The sequence below is a fragment of the Chelonia mydas genome, chromosome 8, assembly GCF_015237465.2.
Source record: "Chelonia mydas isolate rCheMyd1 chromosome 8, rCheMyd1.pri.v2, whole genome shotgun sequence".
NCBI lineage: Eukaryota > Metazoa > Chordata > Testudines > Cheloniidae > Chelonia > Chelonia mydas.
The window spans coordinates 16,507,936-16,525,154 of NC_057854.1; the positions used below are offsets into that span (position 1 = coordinate 16,507,936).

At 36.6% G+C, this 17,219-nt stretch overlaps 1 protein-coding gene across 3 annotated transcripts in view; it reads right to left on the bottom strand.

The window, feature by feature from the left end:
- NR3C1 (nuclear receptor subfamily 3 group C member 1) overlaps nucleotides 1-17,219 on the bottom strand; it is a 158,005-nt gene that overhangs the window by 16,588 nt on the left and 124,198 nt on the right. For all 3 annotated transcript variants that reach the window (XM_007063607.4, XM_037907573.2, XM_043552847.1), the window contains exons 5-6: nucleotides 9,165-9,443; nucleotides 5,725-5,869 (exon numbers count right to left, since the gene is read on the bottom strand). In XM_007063607.4, the coding sequence (XP_007063669.1) occupies nucleotides 5,725-5,869; nucleotides 9,165-9,443 (424 nt within the window). The remainder of the gene's footprint in view (nucleotides 1-5,724; nucleotides 5,870-9,164; nucleotides 9,444-17,219) is intronic.

Here is a 17,219-nt window from a genome sequence, read left to right on the forward strand (position 1 = left end):
TTTCCTAAACTTTTTTTTTTCCTTGTTAGAATTCTGCAACATTGCCTGGGAAGTCAGAGTTCTGGTGCGGAATTCCAGTGCCTGTGTTGCTGCATTGAAATAGTCTACTCCTAATCTACTTTGCTTAGATAAGAGATAGTCGGATCAAATACTAGATACATGATCCTGTTACCACAGCTAATAATGATTAAGTGACTGATTCACTGGGTACTGAACACCTCCTCACAGGTGCTGAGTGCCTTCAACTCTCAGAATCACACCCTAAAACAGCAGTATTCACAAAGAACAATTAATAAATTTCTCCCACTATACAGTATACTAAAAATTGCTAAGTCAATGCTACACTACTGAGAGTTTTGATAATACTAAACAGCACTTTTCATTTTCAAAGGATTAAATATTAGATAATTAATTTAAAATGTTTGGAAACGTTAAGACTTGGGTCTCCCAACAAATGAAACTTATCACTCTGCCTTGGACTGTGATTCTATTCTATTACATAGGTTAAGCACTGTTGAGTCTGGTTCATACTTGGATAAGAGACCTTCAAAACACCCCTAACTTCAACAGAAAGTGGTGTTAGTGATTCAATAGACAGTAGTCTTCCCTTTGAGTTAGTATTGAACCAAAGCCCCAGCATGGTATGAAGGGATGCTATGCTTCAGTTGGTGTCACCTTTTGGGTCACAGGTAAAGAAGAGGCCGTGGCCACTTGTGTTTTTTTAAAAAGCTCAAGGCATTTTTTGCAGGTATAGGGACATTACGCCAACGTGCTTGCCAAAATCTCTAGTTTTGGTAATTATATTCTGCCTACAATGCCCGAAGTGATCCTTGTAGTCTCAGTTGAATATGATATTCTTCTTTTCCTGTCTTATAGCAGTTATGTATTGTTTTTGTGCACTATTCAATAGTTGCCATGCTTCATTCAGAAATGCCTACAATTTACTGACAAGTGACATGTGAGAAATTTCAGCCAGGAACGTAATTTTGGCGAATATGTAACACTGAAAATAAGACGTTAAAAAGAAAGCGCCAATCTAATTTTACGTACAATGCCACTATCCCCACGCTAATTTCATCTCTCAGTGTACGTGCTTTACTCAAAATTAATGAAGTTGTATATTCAAACAATATTTCAAATTATGGAAATAAATTAGTTATGTCTGAGAATTAACCATAGTTAATAATTTATCGCTCAGAATGTACGCTCCTTGGAGTCACACTGTCTTATCTGTAAAGCTTTATTTATATTTACAGCACTATATTAAACAACAGAAGCTTTCAGAGGTAAAGCATTTTGTGCACCAGTTTAGGACATTAGATCCCATTAACAGTAGTATCAGAATAATCAACCACTTGAAGGTTGCAGCTATTCAACAAAGACATATTCAACATATTTTAATATATAAACAAAGTGAGAATGGCAAAATCCAAGGCTTTTACAACATAATTACTAAAAAGAACAATAAAAGGTTTACAAAGGGCAAGACAAATATTTACACCAAAAAAATGAAATGGAATGTGCACATGAAAAGATATTTGAAACACAAATGGCCAATCATATAGAAAATAAAAGGATTACTGGCTCCTGTCAGCAAACTAAGACAAGACTGGAGAGAAATTCTTTAACAATGTCATATTTTCTGCTTCTACAGTGCCTTCTCTCCAAGGATCTCAAAGTACTTTAACTGCACTACATAAGTCTCAAAAAACCCCAGTGAGGTGGATATCATACCCATTTTAAAAATGGGGAAATTGAGGCACGGTTTAAGAAGCCACTTCTGCTCACACGGACATCAAAAGCCACAGGGCTTCAATGGTGCAGGATCTGGTCTTAAGTGTTTTGTTCAAGGCTACACAGCAAATGTATGGCACAATCTGGATGAGGATCCAGATTTTCTGACTCCCAGTACAGGGTGGCTTTAACCCTGTAAAGCAGCACAACCTCTTATGCAATGGACACAAAGTCCAATTGTAAAGCCAGAATTAGAAATCAAAACTTAGAAATTAGAGTAAATACAAATCAGCAAAACCATACTGACCTTCGTAGCTTCACTGGCATTTTCAGCCATTTACAAAACATTGCCATTAAAATTGTGATAATGATAAAAAAAAGCTTAGTGGCGCTGTATTTTGAGTGCCCTGAATGTACCAATATTTCATAGTCTGTATGCCACAAAGGGGATGATGTCTGAGTTCATGAATAAAAGAGAAGCCAATTTCACATTTTTCATAGTAAACCTCACATTTACTTTAAGTCTGCGGGTGGTTAAACTGAATCTTGGACTGTTCTGGCCAGCAACCTCAAAGAATTTATTTACAGACTGCTTCAAACAATCAAGTGAGTCAAGAGACTTTTAATTAAAATGTCACAAAATATATTGTAACGAGTAAAAACCACAAGAAGACAAAACCAGTAAAGAAGCACAAAAGCAATAAAGAAGCTGAAGTGACTAATAAAAGTAAAGCTATAGCGCACATTTAAGTTATTTTCTTGTCCTGATAGACAAATATTTTTATGCTCAAAAGCAACCAACAAGCAGTCATACTGTAATCTATAAAAAGTAACAGTGCACACTGGAAACAGCAAGCTAGCAAATAAATTAGTGCCCCTGATCGTTCATCCTCAGAGTCATTAGTTTAAACAGCTAAGATCAGATGTTTTTATTATATGATTGGCTCATCTTGACTTCACATTCATCCTGGGCATTATTTTAGCATAGTGATGTCACCTCTGAAATCCATGTGCATAAGGGCCTAATTTTCAAAAGTAATGAGCACCTGCAGCTCTTCTTGCCTTGAACTGAAGTTGGGGGTGCTCGCTACTTCCAGAAATCAGGCTCTAAAAGCTTATTGTTTTCTTGTTTGGGAATACAACAGAGAAAGTGACAATCAAATTAGGTGCTAATATGCTGCATTAGGAATTCTCTAATTTGTTTTCTCCCTGGCTAGTGAACAAAATACATATCCTGCCTCCAGTGCCTCCGGTTAATTTTGGACAGGTTTAGACAACATGATGGTAAGAATGCCTGAGACCTCTACTAGTATCATTAGAGCTGCCACAATGGAAGTTTACCTGCAATAACTATTGTAGAGTATTTTGACCATTTCTATTCCATAGAAGAAATAGGTTTTAAAAGTGAGCTAAAGGAGATGGTTCCAATGAGATCCATCTAAAGTAGAAAGAAGGCATAGAGCAGTGATCTATCAGCCTTGCAAGCAAGTTACAAATTGTCCTGTAACTTCTGAATATTTTGGCATTATGTTTACACCAAATGGTGTCAGAAATACCACATATACATCAGTCATATATTGGTTTTAATCAACTCAAATGAATGGGCAGCACCACACAATTTCTTAAATCAGCCTCCCTGTTTCTGCTTTAGCTTTTCTATCAAACACAAGCAACCTCCTCCTCCCCAGCCCCCAAGTTCACTAATCCAACGAGACTCAAACCCATATGAAAGGGTTAAAAAACTAAAAAATGTAAGTATTTAAAAATCTTACCTTCAGAAGAGTCCAACAATTCAGTACAGCACCTACCCTCAGAATGTTTTATTTAAAACTAAATACAACAACACAGTTTGACATCGATGCACAAAATTGTGTTTCGTATAGAAAAAAGGCTCTACCCCTGTTATGTTACTTATCTAAAAAGAGAGGATGGGAGAATTAGTGTTTGAAGGTACACAGTGCTAATCAAACACTATTTATCATAGTTACTATTCATCTGTTTAGGGTGACCAGATTCCCGATTTTATAGGGACAGTCCCAATATTTGGGGCTTTTTTTTTATATGGGCTCTTATTACGCTCCAACCCCTGGCCCAATTTTTCACACTTGCTATCTCGTCACCCTACATTTGTTAGATACTTACATGGCATTCCCTCACCGTAATATCTGAGATATAACACCCCTTACTCAGGGGAAGATTAAGCTGATGTGGCAGAGGCAAGCAAGAACTTAATTAAATTCTTTCGGGGCAGAAACCTTTAGTACTCAACTTATTAGGATAAAAGGGTTCACAAATGTAAAAGAGCAGAACGGATATCTGTCAGACCATTATCATGCCTTCCTAATAGTTTCTGACCCAGCCTTCAAACAGTATATTTTGGAAATTGTTTTGGTTTTGTGATTTAAATCCCTTTGTGGTTCTCTCTAGAACCATTAAGATGAAAATATTAATATACATAAGTATTTAAAATACATAAATATTAAGTTAGATAAACTGATTTACTTGACTGACGAGCCTACCTTGAAGCCATGCTAATCTGTTGAGTAACTAATGTGTTTTATATCTTTTTTCCCATTGACCTGCCCAACTATTTTCTTCTCCTTCTATGATTATGGACTTTCAGTGAATGGCTTGATTTTTTAACCCCTTTTAAAAAAATTAAAACAATGTGCCACACTTTGCAAGACAACTTATCTGTATTCAAACTAAACACTGAAAAAAGCAAAAAGCAAGTATGTTTAGACACACCAAGAAGCTGAAGTCTTATTTGCGTTTGAGTGGTGCTACAGTGAACTAGAAAACTTGTAGGAACTGTTACAAAGAAAAAGCCTTTTGAAAACATGTACCCACAGAACAGATACCTTTGTTTTGAAATAAGGCTAGTGTGTATACCCAAATCTGATTTTAAAGCTACAAAAATTGTTCTGCATTTTATCATCAAAATATCAAAAACTAAAAAAGTTAGAACTAGGTTAGACGTAAAGCCTAATGTTATATTTATATTATATAAGGTATGGGCCTGATTCTCTTCTAGACCAATGTTATATGCTAGTGTAACTCCACTGTCTTAACTGGATTTGCTCAAAATTTACAGTAAAGCAATCAGAAAAGTATAAGGCCCCATAAGTACAAGAGAAAAAAAGTCCAAATGCTCTAGCAAATTACTCAAAAAAAAATTGCACAATAAGAACAACCAGTGTTTCCTGAAAATGGATAAAACTGGTTAGAAAAGAGCATTATCCTGGGCACAAGATTTGTCTATAAACTTTGACTTTCTGCAATCTGCAGTTTTACAGTAGATTCCTATTAGGGAGTTCAAAACAGAACAGCTGTGGAATTACCAACAGCAATCTATGGGCCTACTTGTACAATAAGGGTGACACAGAAGCATAATTAGTTAGCTACACAATTCTTTAAATTGTGTTTTGTAAAAAATTTTTTTATGGGTTCAAATTAAGCAAACATTTTAACTATATACCAGCAGCTAGATCAACTGTACCATAAATGCCACCAACTGATTTAACTGATCAGTTCAGTGACAATGATAGTATTATTGTTTAGGAGTTTATTCCATTTGCCAGTCTTCTTTTTTCGACAAAGAATTTTAACAGAAATATCCTGTTAGCATCATTTTTTCCTGAACCTTTAGAACTAATTATTGTAATGAATGATGCAGCTGCATCAACAAAATAGAATCCATCCACCCACCAATCCTCCCCCCCACTCTTCTAGACAGAAACACAAACTTTCAGCTAGTTCTAAAAGGCCATTAGTTCATTTGACTTATTTAAAAGCATACATATCATGTGCTAAAAGGAAACTGATTTTGCAGGCAAAATGTCAGTACAGTGATTCTTTGCACAACTTTGTTACCTAGTGACATACATTAGTAGGATTTACTCTCTATAAAAAATACTTATGGCAGAAAAATGTTTCAGGGAGTTTAATACAGCTCTGGCATATGGGGAAAATGACTCAGACACTACTTACTCATTAATAATCAGATCTGGTGCAAAACACAGCAGGTTTCCATTTGACTGTTTATATGATCTCCATCCTAGAGCAAAAGCCATCAGGAACATCCATGAGTACTGCAGAAGGGTCATTTGGTCATCCAAATGTAAATTTCGGAAACCTAAAAAATAGAAAATATAACAGTATAGGCAATGAACAAGTAATGCTTAGGAAATGCTCCTTTTCAAATCTATCAAACAAATCATCAGTACAAATAAAAGTGTTATTAATACACAGCAGTATTTTAAAATGTGTTTCATATTATTTTCTTTAGTTGCGGTGGTGCATGTAGACTTGAAGACATCAAAACTGTGTGTCGAACTGCAATGAACAGATATAATCAAGTACTTCTGTATTTTATGTTGTTAGATGCTAAATAATCTGATCTAACTAAAAGTGCATCTGTACGCTGAGAAAGATCAGACTGCACTTGTGGTGGTAGGGAAGATGAAGATGTGAGATTAGAAAAACTAACAGTGCATCTCTTACCTGCAAATTCTTGCTGCTGATCAAAGTAATATACAAAACTTCAGCATAATTTTAAAGTTACCAAGATTACATTCAGCTGCTTAGCATACGACTGTAATGTATCTTTTATTAGCCTACAAAATTTTTTGCCTATGCAGACGAAACAGTACCCACCCACAGGACCCAGCTTAATGTGGTTATAGTCACAATCTCTTTGCCAGTCTTCGGACTTTGGAAGTCTTTAACATAACTAAATTCTTGAGCTGGTTTGAATTTGTGGCCTTCCACAGTTTTAATTACACAGAATACAGAAATGTACTGAAAAGGATAAGTAGCAGAAAAGATAACATTTATACCTTAATTTTAAAAAATATTATATATTATTCCTGAGTACATATACACACTCCACCCCTAACCTCCAGGTGATTTGTTTCCTCCTGGAAGAGTGTGTGTCACTCAGAGATCGCTTGAAAACTACTACAGAAATCAGAAGGGAGTGTAATATTAAAAGTTCAGAAAATGTTATTTTTCCATGTAATTGGAAATGAAGGTGAATGAAAAATATCCTACAAGTGACTAATTAAGTTAATGTATTTCCTCATAACCAGACAAAACTGGTTCAAGTGTCTTGTGTAAATATTACAGTAACTTCAGACTGAAGTCCACTGACTTTATTTTAAACTCTTATTCAACAGTAATTTTACACAGTAGTCACAAATCACAGAATATGGACCATGTTACTCATCGTCACTAACTGCCTGTAACATTATAGCAATATACAGAATGAATAGGGCCAACAAAAATAATGAAGAAATGTGTTATATCTTAAAATTGCTCCCCTGAGCAGATTTAAAATGTAGACAGCTTTTAATCTACAGTGGTAGCTCATATCAAGCCCTGGCTGCTTTTAACAAGATTTTCTGCCACACTGAGTCCTTATTAAAATTTAGATTCAAGTTCACTTTATTTAATGTCATCAGATACTTGACATCCCAAAAAGGTCACTTCAGTGCTATTTCCTTAAGACGTTTAAAATGATAATATCTGGTGAATTAATATGCCCAAATTATATAGCCTCTCAATCTGGTCTACTCCAAAATAAAGGCTGGCAGCTTTGAAGGTAGGAAACCCCCCCTCCATATTGCTACTTTTAAGACTTAGTAATACTGTTTAGAACTCATTTAAAAACTATTGGGTCAAACCTCGAGGTCCTTACTCAAACATTGCTCAGTCAAAACTCCTCTGAAGTAAAACTTCAGGATACAGCTCATTTTATTTTCCATACATTTGTTTCATCATTCTTTATTGTTAACTAACGATACTAGGGCTAACAAAATGATCTTTGTTCCTTATCAGTTCCATCTGCTTGCATTGCTTATTTCCCACCTGAGACACTAGTCCTCTGGACATCATAAACATTTCCACAGCAACTAACTGTGATATCCCAAATGGAGGACTACTATGATTTCTGCAGGGGTGCCAGAAATCAAAGTAAGTAAACACAGTAAAATGAAAGACTGTTGTGAAGAAAAGCTTTAGTGACAGATTGATCAAGAAAAGGAAGACAATAGGTAGGTAGTACCTGCAGTACTGCAGGTAGTCCTGGTACGATCAGAACAGTTACTAGTAATATTATTATTATTAAATAATAGAGTGGCCTTTCAAGGAGTATCATCTTCTGTAAGATTAAGAGCTTGTCTACCTGGGGAAATTAACTAGAATAGTTCCTCATGTGGACACACTAATTCAGAATAAAAAGTGTGCTTCCAAAGCAAAGTGTTTATCCTGGAATAAAGTCACTTTTATCCCAGACTAGATAGCATCCACCCAACAGTTTTGTTATGCTAACTTCACACCTTTACTTTATCCAAATTATTTTCCCAGCGTAGACAAGCCATAAAGGACATTTCAATCTCCCTATTCCAGCATAAATGTTTGAATCTAGTCTTTCCTTGTAACTCCAAATAGGTTTATTTTCAAAAAAAGGTGAGACCATCATGTAAAATTAGAGGGCAAGTTACGTTACATCTTTACTTATGTGTACATTGTACGTCACTCTTTAGATTTATTTATGGAAACAGGTGGCTAATAGCACTGGCTAGAGCCAAACACAGCAGAAGCAGGTGTGACAGTTTTCCTGTTTATAGCTCTCCCAGATGCTCAACGGCACCACATTTCAGTCTGTCTGAGGACCACGCAATAGGATGCTATGCATGATGTCAGAACTTGAGGACTCATTTTAGCTACCTGTTTCCTGACGTGAAAGAAAGCCAAAGCAAGCTGTAAATGCAACATCCTTATTGACTTACAAATGGAAGGCATATTGGCAATTCTCCTTTAAAAGTCCCATGTAACACACCCAATTTTGTGGAAGCAGCTATGGTGCCTGAACAAAATGGAATATCAGGCTTTTCTCCTGGCCTGGGATTAGAGATGGCAATGACTGTTCCCATTCAGGTAGGAAGGATAGGCAGAGTGGAGGAAGCGTGAGGACAAAGTAGCTATGGAGACAAAAAGATACAGGACCATTCCGTTAAGGAGAAGGAGATCAGATGGGTTGCTCCCTGAATCATGGGAACCCTCTTGCTAAAAATTAATAACGAAGCACTGCATTCAAAACTGCTGTGGAAACAGACCCAGGAACACTTCTCTTTTTCTGTGTTAGTGTTTTTAAAAAAGGTTTGTGTTGTGTGTGTATTTTATCTCACAGGGACTGAAGAGTCCAACCTAATTTAACCTCAAATTGTAATCAAAGAAATCAAAAAAAGATTTTGGGTCTGTTTTATGTCTGTTTTGTTGATAGGTATTTGACACATAATTTATCTAAGATATTAATCAATAAGAGTTAGTCCAGAAAAGTATGGAAGGAAAGCATCAAAGTAAAAGACAAAATACTATAATTTGGGACAAAAACTGACATCTTTTACAAAACAACATCTCTGTATTACCTGGTATTGCCTTTGCCCATTTTACTGCAGCTACCACTTGCCGTCCTCCTAACATGTTGAGAGTTGACATTATACGCCATGTTGAGTCAGGTAGAGTACTGTCGTAGCCCGAATACAGAACTTCCGGCTCAATGACTTCCAGCAGGGAAACCAGGGTAGGGGTTAGCTGTGGCAGAGATGCAGGAACTATACTCTTGCTTACTGGACTTTCAGAAGCCTCCCTCGCTGCTGTCACATTGGACTGCTGAATTCCTTTGATCTTCTTCTTTGTTTTTCGAGCTAGGGAAGATTTTAGAAATTACATGTTAATTAAGGAATCTACAAAGTAAAAAAAAAAAAAAAAGATAGGAAGTTCTGCTCACGCAGGGAATACTCCTTTTTCTTTACATTAGTCATTGGCAACTTCTAAAATATTTTTTCATAGGTTTTTGTAAAAATTTGCATCAGTGAAATGCAGCTAAATCCCTGTTGTAAACTGATTTATCTCAGAAATTTCTAAGAAAGGAGAAGTCACAATGTATCAGAGATGCAGAACAAGGCAGACAGACTAATATGGGGCTGCAAACTGTATTGGGTGTGACTGCTGGATTTCAATGAGACTTCTCATAATACTGAGCCCCACTTAGTACTAACTGTTTGCAGGACTGGGCACTTTATCATATGCTGAATATGTGAACTACAGAAAACACACAGAAGAAAGGAAAACTGTATTTTATAAATAGGATGCTACTGAATACTCAGAGCCAGGAAAAACATTTTTGGGGGATGACACTGGGCAAGAGAAGAGAATTTTCTCTGGCAACCCTCCTGCAAACAAATTATTGCTGCAGTAATTAAACAGTAAATAAAATTCATATGATATACCAGATAAACACAGCATAAGCAACACATTGCCAGAGATGTCTGCTCTAAAATAGAAAGACTATTTATTAGTGTATCAAAAGTAACTGAGTCTTCTGCTTCCCTTTTGACTCCCCAGAATGTAGACTGCCAACTGTGTAGATTATTTAGTAAATTTTTTGCAGTACAGGAAATTAACTGAAACAATTCTTTTCTGAAGTCTGCATCTTGGTCCATACAGGGGTCCCACAGATACACCAACAGCACATAATAATACCACTTGTGTAACTTCTAAGAGGGGGAGGGACATAATTTCTGTCCTCTTATAATCTGACTCACCACCATGGCAGAGTAACATAAAATACAACACAGATATAATGTGAGACTGTTGTTTTCTCATTTAATTGTGTCCGTTCCATTGTCCAGATGATTATGAATTGTGGATTATGACAGAAGTGGTCTCAATTACTATTTTGAAAGCATACAATGATATAAAAAGATGCCACAAGCGCAAGTCTGATCTGCCATGAATGGCAAATGAACACATAATACAGAGCCTGCCTAGTTATTCAAAAACCTCAGTTTTAAATTCAGTAACTTTTCAATTATTTTATTTCTACCCATGCTGTAGGTAACATAAGTTTGTCATGGACAGACAAGTTACTTGCACTGAATATTGGAAGTAAATTGATATTACTTTTAAAAACAATGCATTACCATACTAAATGTCTACAGAACAAAACTTAAGGATATGTGATGAGTGGATAATTTTATTATGTCTCCATGCCAACTAGTGCCTTGATTATAACTAATGCATTATTAGAAAATGTATCAGATAACTCAGTAACTTTACAGTTTCAAATTTTTGGAGGTAATATATACTAAAAAGAAATTAATTGAAAAAATGTTAAGGCAACGGTATGGCAGGCTTTGCAACAGAACAAAATTCAGAAAATGCAAAAGTTTAGATTTATAATATGATGGGTATTTTGTGGGAATGAAAAAGACTTTTCATTTTTTAAATGAAAAATAGTTTCATACACTACACATGGTTCAGAATCCCGTTTGTGGTTTACAATCACATTTTCTTATTTTTTTAAAATGCTCTCTCCCCGGCTCTTTAAAAGGCCCAAAACAAACCTAACAGCTTGATCTTGCAAAAATAAAGGGCCTTAATTTTAACTCTTACTACACTGGTGTAGAGTTACTTACCTGAATAATTCATGCTACTCACATCAGTGTGAGTAAGGGGTTCAAAATCTCTTTCTTATGCAAGTGAGTGCGTGCAAGTGTTTGCAGATTAGGCATAAGTGACTATCTGGACAATAAATTGAAATTGACAAAACACAAATTGTCAAAAGCCCAAAGTAAACAAGAGAAATATCAGAACTGAAAAATTGTAGAAAATGGTATATTTCAGTGTTGCTTAGTAGTATGTGAGGTAATATAATTTTCAAGGAGAAGCATCATTTTAAAGTTGACTGTGTCTATTTATGTAACAACTTAGTACTTAGAAGTACTGCAATTTTTCTTTTTTTACACCATGATTTTCTACTGTCCCAGAGGCAGTGCTTTACGGAAGGATTTATCCACGTGCAAATGAACAAGATATTTAAAATCTCTCTCATGCAAATTATTCCAGCAGCAACCTCTGTGCCTGTCACGCTAAACAAGTAAAATGTATAGTGAAGCAACAAAGGGGAGCAGTTAGGTACTACTCCTGTGTGAAAAAGATAACACTTCTGAACACAGACGCCTGGTGTACGCTGGGGGGAAGATGGGGAGGAGAAAATAATGGAAATCAATTTTGCAAATTTAAGTATGGGTAATCCCAGATGTTATAATTATTTTTTATTTAGAACAATTTCAGAAATTACCACAAAAACTACACTAAAAGAATGTTATTAAGGTTGCATGGTCAAGCACTCACAAGTTAGGAGATACCACAATTAAAGGTTCCATATACAACCTTAATTTTCCGATCCCCCCTCTTCTCAGCACATTATGATACAGTCTTTACTTACATGATTACATACTATTTTTTTCATGGGACCCTTGCCTCATTTAGTGCACAGGATGAACTTTGCCCAGCCAGTCCCAACTCCCTGTCCCCAGTGTCCTTGTCCAGACAGTTCCAGTTCTCCCATCCTGACTACTCGTCCGATTCCACCCCACTGCCGAGCTGTTTCCCTTTCCACATTCCTCATCTAATCTTAGAGCCATACCCACTCTCTCCCTCAGCTCCTTGTCCCAATCCCCACCCTGCCTGCCTGGCTCCTTGTCCCACTTTCTTTGTGAAGCCACTCAGAGTTCTCCCCCAGTTCCTTGTCTGATGTCTACCCTTCCTCAAACCCTATTCCCCACCCACTAGTTCTTAGTCTCAGTCTCTTTGCCCTATCCTCCCCTCCTCCCAGCTCTCAGTCCCAGTTTCTCTCTTCCCTGCTCTCCATGTCTCAATCTATTCCTTCCCCTTCCGCTCCCCCACAGTCTGGCTTTTATTTCTTCATTAATTGAATTAAAGAACTTCCTTCTCCATGATACCTGGGTGCCAGGGTTGAGTCAGTGAGAGCTCAGGAGAGAGAGGCTCCCTGTTCTCAGTTCCACTGTCTGGCTCTACCCAGATCCAAACCAGCTGGGAGCAGCCATAAGAGGGAAAGTCTGGATTTGCTCCTGTCCACATGCACAGGCCCATTACATGTAAGAGCTGTAGGGCGGTGGCGCATGCAGAATCTGGTCAGCACTAAAAGAGGCTCAAGTATGCTTAGAGAAGACAGTCTTCTGTGATTTAACTGCTAAAATGGACACAAGTCTCTATGATGCATGTGCAAATTGACTTTTTCAAAGTCTTACAACTTGGCCAAATCGGGGCACATTTTCACAGTGATGACAAAAGGCACACTCCTGACATAAAGGCCGCCCACTTGTCAAGTTTCAAGCCTCTGTTCCAAATCCAGACAGTATTACAGATGTTAAAAGAAAGGGACTTAAGAACTTTTTCATGTGGGCAAAACAGCATATTTTTTTCCTAGCCTCATTCTCAGAAATGACTAAAATATTTTGGCTTAAATTTTTCACAAATATTCAGTCCGAGGCATGCACCTGTCATGGAAAATTTCAGCCTAAACAGCTGAAGTTTGGCAAAGCAATAAGCAACTCAAAACAGGGTCTTTTATAGTAGAAAGTGTCAAGAAACCTGCCTACAATAACATGCCAATATTACCCATGAAAAAGAGAAATGTTGAGGTAATGTATGTTTTTTCAGTACACTGTTTTTAAACATGCATCTTCTGTAAGACATAGTATTGGGTTTCTCAACTGTTTACACAGACGAGTCTTCATATACATATTGTCTGATGGACCAGCTGCCCTCTTGTTCACCAATTGCACATCATCACTGTGACAACTAAAGAGGTTTCCCAAGTATTAGAGTCTCTTTTCAGTTTACTGCTATTAAAACTGATTTGTTTCCAAAGACTTTTACTGTCTCTGCTGTTTAAGAGGATTGTGTTTAAGAGGATTAGAGTGACTGACTCCAAAACGACTGTTTGTAAATGTTGCCCCAATCAGTAGGGGGTTTCCCTTCATAGTCATATTAAAGATCTGGAATGAAAAAATATTTTCTGTAGATGTTCTCCTGTGGTAGCATACCATACCTTTATTAGTACCTAATCTCAAAAGGTACTCAGTTCCCAACATTCTCATTAATTTAAATGGCAATTGTAGGTGTTCAGCATCTCTCAAGATTAAGCCTGCAGCTATAGCCTGAAACCGGATTTGATATATAGTGTTCCCATTTGGTTAGTAAGATCAGAACTTTAAATTATAGCAGAATTTGGTGTAAACAGGCATAATTATCACTGACTTACTTCTCACAAGCTACAGTTGTTTACACCAGCACAGATTATGGCAAACACAAACTTTAAGTGGATAAAGATGATGGTCTGAGATTAATAGTTAGCCTCAGGTCTAAATTAACTAACAAATTACCCATTTAATAAGTTTAAAAATTCCTACTGTCTCAACAGTTGACATTAATGAAACAATTTTGCCTTCCTGGAATTTCCAATACCCAATATCATACATTATGCATACGCAAATGTTCTCTTTCACATACTTTTTACTTGTTTAATTGCTCGCTAAATCTGAGTAAACATTCATGACACTAGCAAAAACAGAATCAACAGCAATAAAACTGAAAGCAGAAGAAAAGCAAAAATTGGCAGGCTGAGCTGCAGATGGTTTACATACTTTTAAAATTAAAAATACAACAACAGAACCAATATATAACAAAGTAAAAAGTCTACCCAAATCAGAGACAAGGAATATCCATCACCACTACAAAATGGGAACTATGGCCTAAATTTTCTAGACACATTCTTGTGATTGTGGTTGCTTCAATTTCTAGGAATCCAACCTGAGACACCTTAAAGTGGCCTGATATTTATGGAATGCTAAGCACTTTCCCTCTTAAAAGAAATACTGAGCTTCTTTAAAATGCGTTCGCCCAGAAAAGAGGCAACCCCCGCCCCAACCTCCCTCCCCACTAGCCATTTTTGAATATATTACTTAAATATTCAAGTTTTTGAAAGGAAAATGAGACAATTTTCCATAGCATGCAGGGCACTGGAAATGTCAATTTTTTTCAAGTTTTTGAACTTGAAAAAAAAAAAAGGATATAAATAATGTTACAGTGGTCAAGAGGGAAACCAACTGATGAGAGGAAACAAGGACACCCAAGAGAAACCTTAAGACCCATACTTAGCAGGGAGAGCAGAATAGAACAGATTACCTCAATGCCACAGAGCAGATGGACGCAGCAGTTAATAACACAGAGGGATTCAAGAGTGTAGTTACTGCCATGTGCCAACACTAGTGTGAGAAGAATGTAAATAATAATGTAATGCCTACAGGATAGTTTATTAAACCCAGCAGAATTTATCATTTTTAAAAGCAATGCCCCCTCCCCAATATTTGAAATCTGCTGGATCATTTCATTATTCAAAATTTAGTTGTCTTGTCTGAGATGTTTATTTCCTTTCCTTTCACATACAATTTCCCCATAATTTTTCATTTATTTTGATAACCTACCTTTCTAGTAAGTTGTAAAAACACATTTTCTATAATGTTTATGGATGGTTGCAACAAGAAAATTGAAGTCCAAAATTCCAGCTGGTGTACAAAAATGTACCCTCAAAAATTTGCACGTGGCCTTTTCAAACAAGCAAATAAGGTCAAATTTGTACTCACTATAGGAGTCTTGCTGAAAAGTTGGCCCTTGAGGTTCAGTGCTTAAACTATCATAGTGGGGCAGAATTGTATTAGAAAGAGAAAAAAATTAACCTGTAAGTGCAAGTTACTGCACCCTATTAAAGGATATATCAGTTATAAACGGACTATACTTGATCTTAGCTAAAAAACTGAGATGATATTTAGATATTTATTTTGATTAATTTTGCTGTGTTTTTAGAAATACAGTTTAAGTATTTTTCACATCTGGAATGGGCTAAGCAGGGATCTTCTGATGGAACAAAATGTTTGCAGTTCACTTTTAAGACATATTACTTATTTATGTTTTTCAGAAGAAATGCTTAACAATAAGCATAGTGGTAGTCTGGGATAAGCATCTTTACTGACAAAAATCCATACGTCTTTACTCGTATACCATAGCTAGTCAGCTAATTCACATTTGAAATCAATAGCTGCCTCTTATTTTATCTCTGTTTGCCACCAACACTCATTCTGGCATGGACAAAGCATGTAGGAAGGATTACAATGGTCAGAGAACATTTTTGTTCAGTAGGAAAAATAAATACAATGAAAATGAAAACTATGAAACTTCAGTGAGGAGTCCAACAGCAAGATTTTCTATCTATTGCATCATATACTTCTAATATTTTCTCCTTTGGTTTTAAAGATCTGTTTGTATTCTAAAAAGCCTTTAGCTCTGTTCAGCCAATCAGGTTACTCAACTCCTTAAATATACTGAACTCTAGAATAAGAGCGGTCATTTTTCCATGATACCTTTTGGGGAAGATCATCAATTAACTTCAGCAAAATTCAGCAGCAACACTGATTTGTTTTTACTCAATCACCTTTGTACGTCCAGACTTTTGCTGCATTAAGATTTTGTTCACTCATTAAGATAGCAGTCAGGGATGTAGAAATGTGCTTCAAAACATGAAAGTGCATTTATACTCTGTTGGTGTCTGATGGCACCATCAGATGGTAACGTAGCTTCCCAGGCTTGTTCTCTTTGAGTAATTCCCTAGTAAAAGTTTAAAGTAATGGCGTCCCCCACTCCCAACTACCAGCCCAGCAAATTCACCCTGAAATCTGGAGGTCAAATTCCTAAATATACATCAGTTGCTCCTGTCTTTGATGGGTATGCACACGTGTAACTGAAGGGTTGATTTTGAGCATATAATCAGAGTGCAAGGTAACAATTCTGTTGATGAATTGTGAGATAGCAGTACCGCTATGATAGCCATTTTGTTCTAACACAAGTCAAAAAATTTTATTCTCAACACAAAGGTGAGCAGATAAGACTCTATAAAAGGACAGGAATCACCTCTCAAGTAAGAAGGTGCCATTTACACAGTCACTTTTAAGAGTAAGCCTCACTTCTACAAGCATTCAAACAAGCATTTTTCATCCTTGCACCTGAAGATTACAAACTGCCAAGAGAAATCTACGAGTGATACTGCTGTGTATTTGGCTGCCATGCTCTTTGTGTACAAATTTATCATAGGCTTTGTGGGCTTATGCCAGATTGCTAGTTTCCTAAAGGCATATATTATCTCATTGTTTTCTTGTACTCCCCCTGTAAGTCTGTATGTATCTGCTGTCTCTCATGTTAGACTGTAAAATCTTTGGGGCAGGGTCAGTCCTTGTTAGGGTGACCAGATATCCCAAATTTATAGGGACAATCCTAATATTCGGGGCTGTGTCTTATATAGATGCCTATTACCCCATGTCCCCGTCCCGATTTTTCACACTTGCTCCCTGGCCACCCTAGTCTTTGTGTTCTGTGTTTGTACAACGGGGTGCTGATCCATGAATGGGGCAGGCACCACAGTAATACAAGTAATAAATAATAATAATACATAACATTACAAAAAACTACATTAAAAAAAATTAAGTTTGGAAAATCAAGAACCAAAAAGTTAGGAAATCCCAGAATTAATGTTATTGGTGCTCTCATTTCAGGTGCCTGGA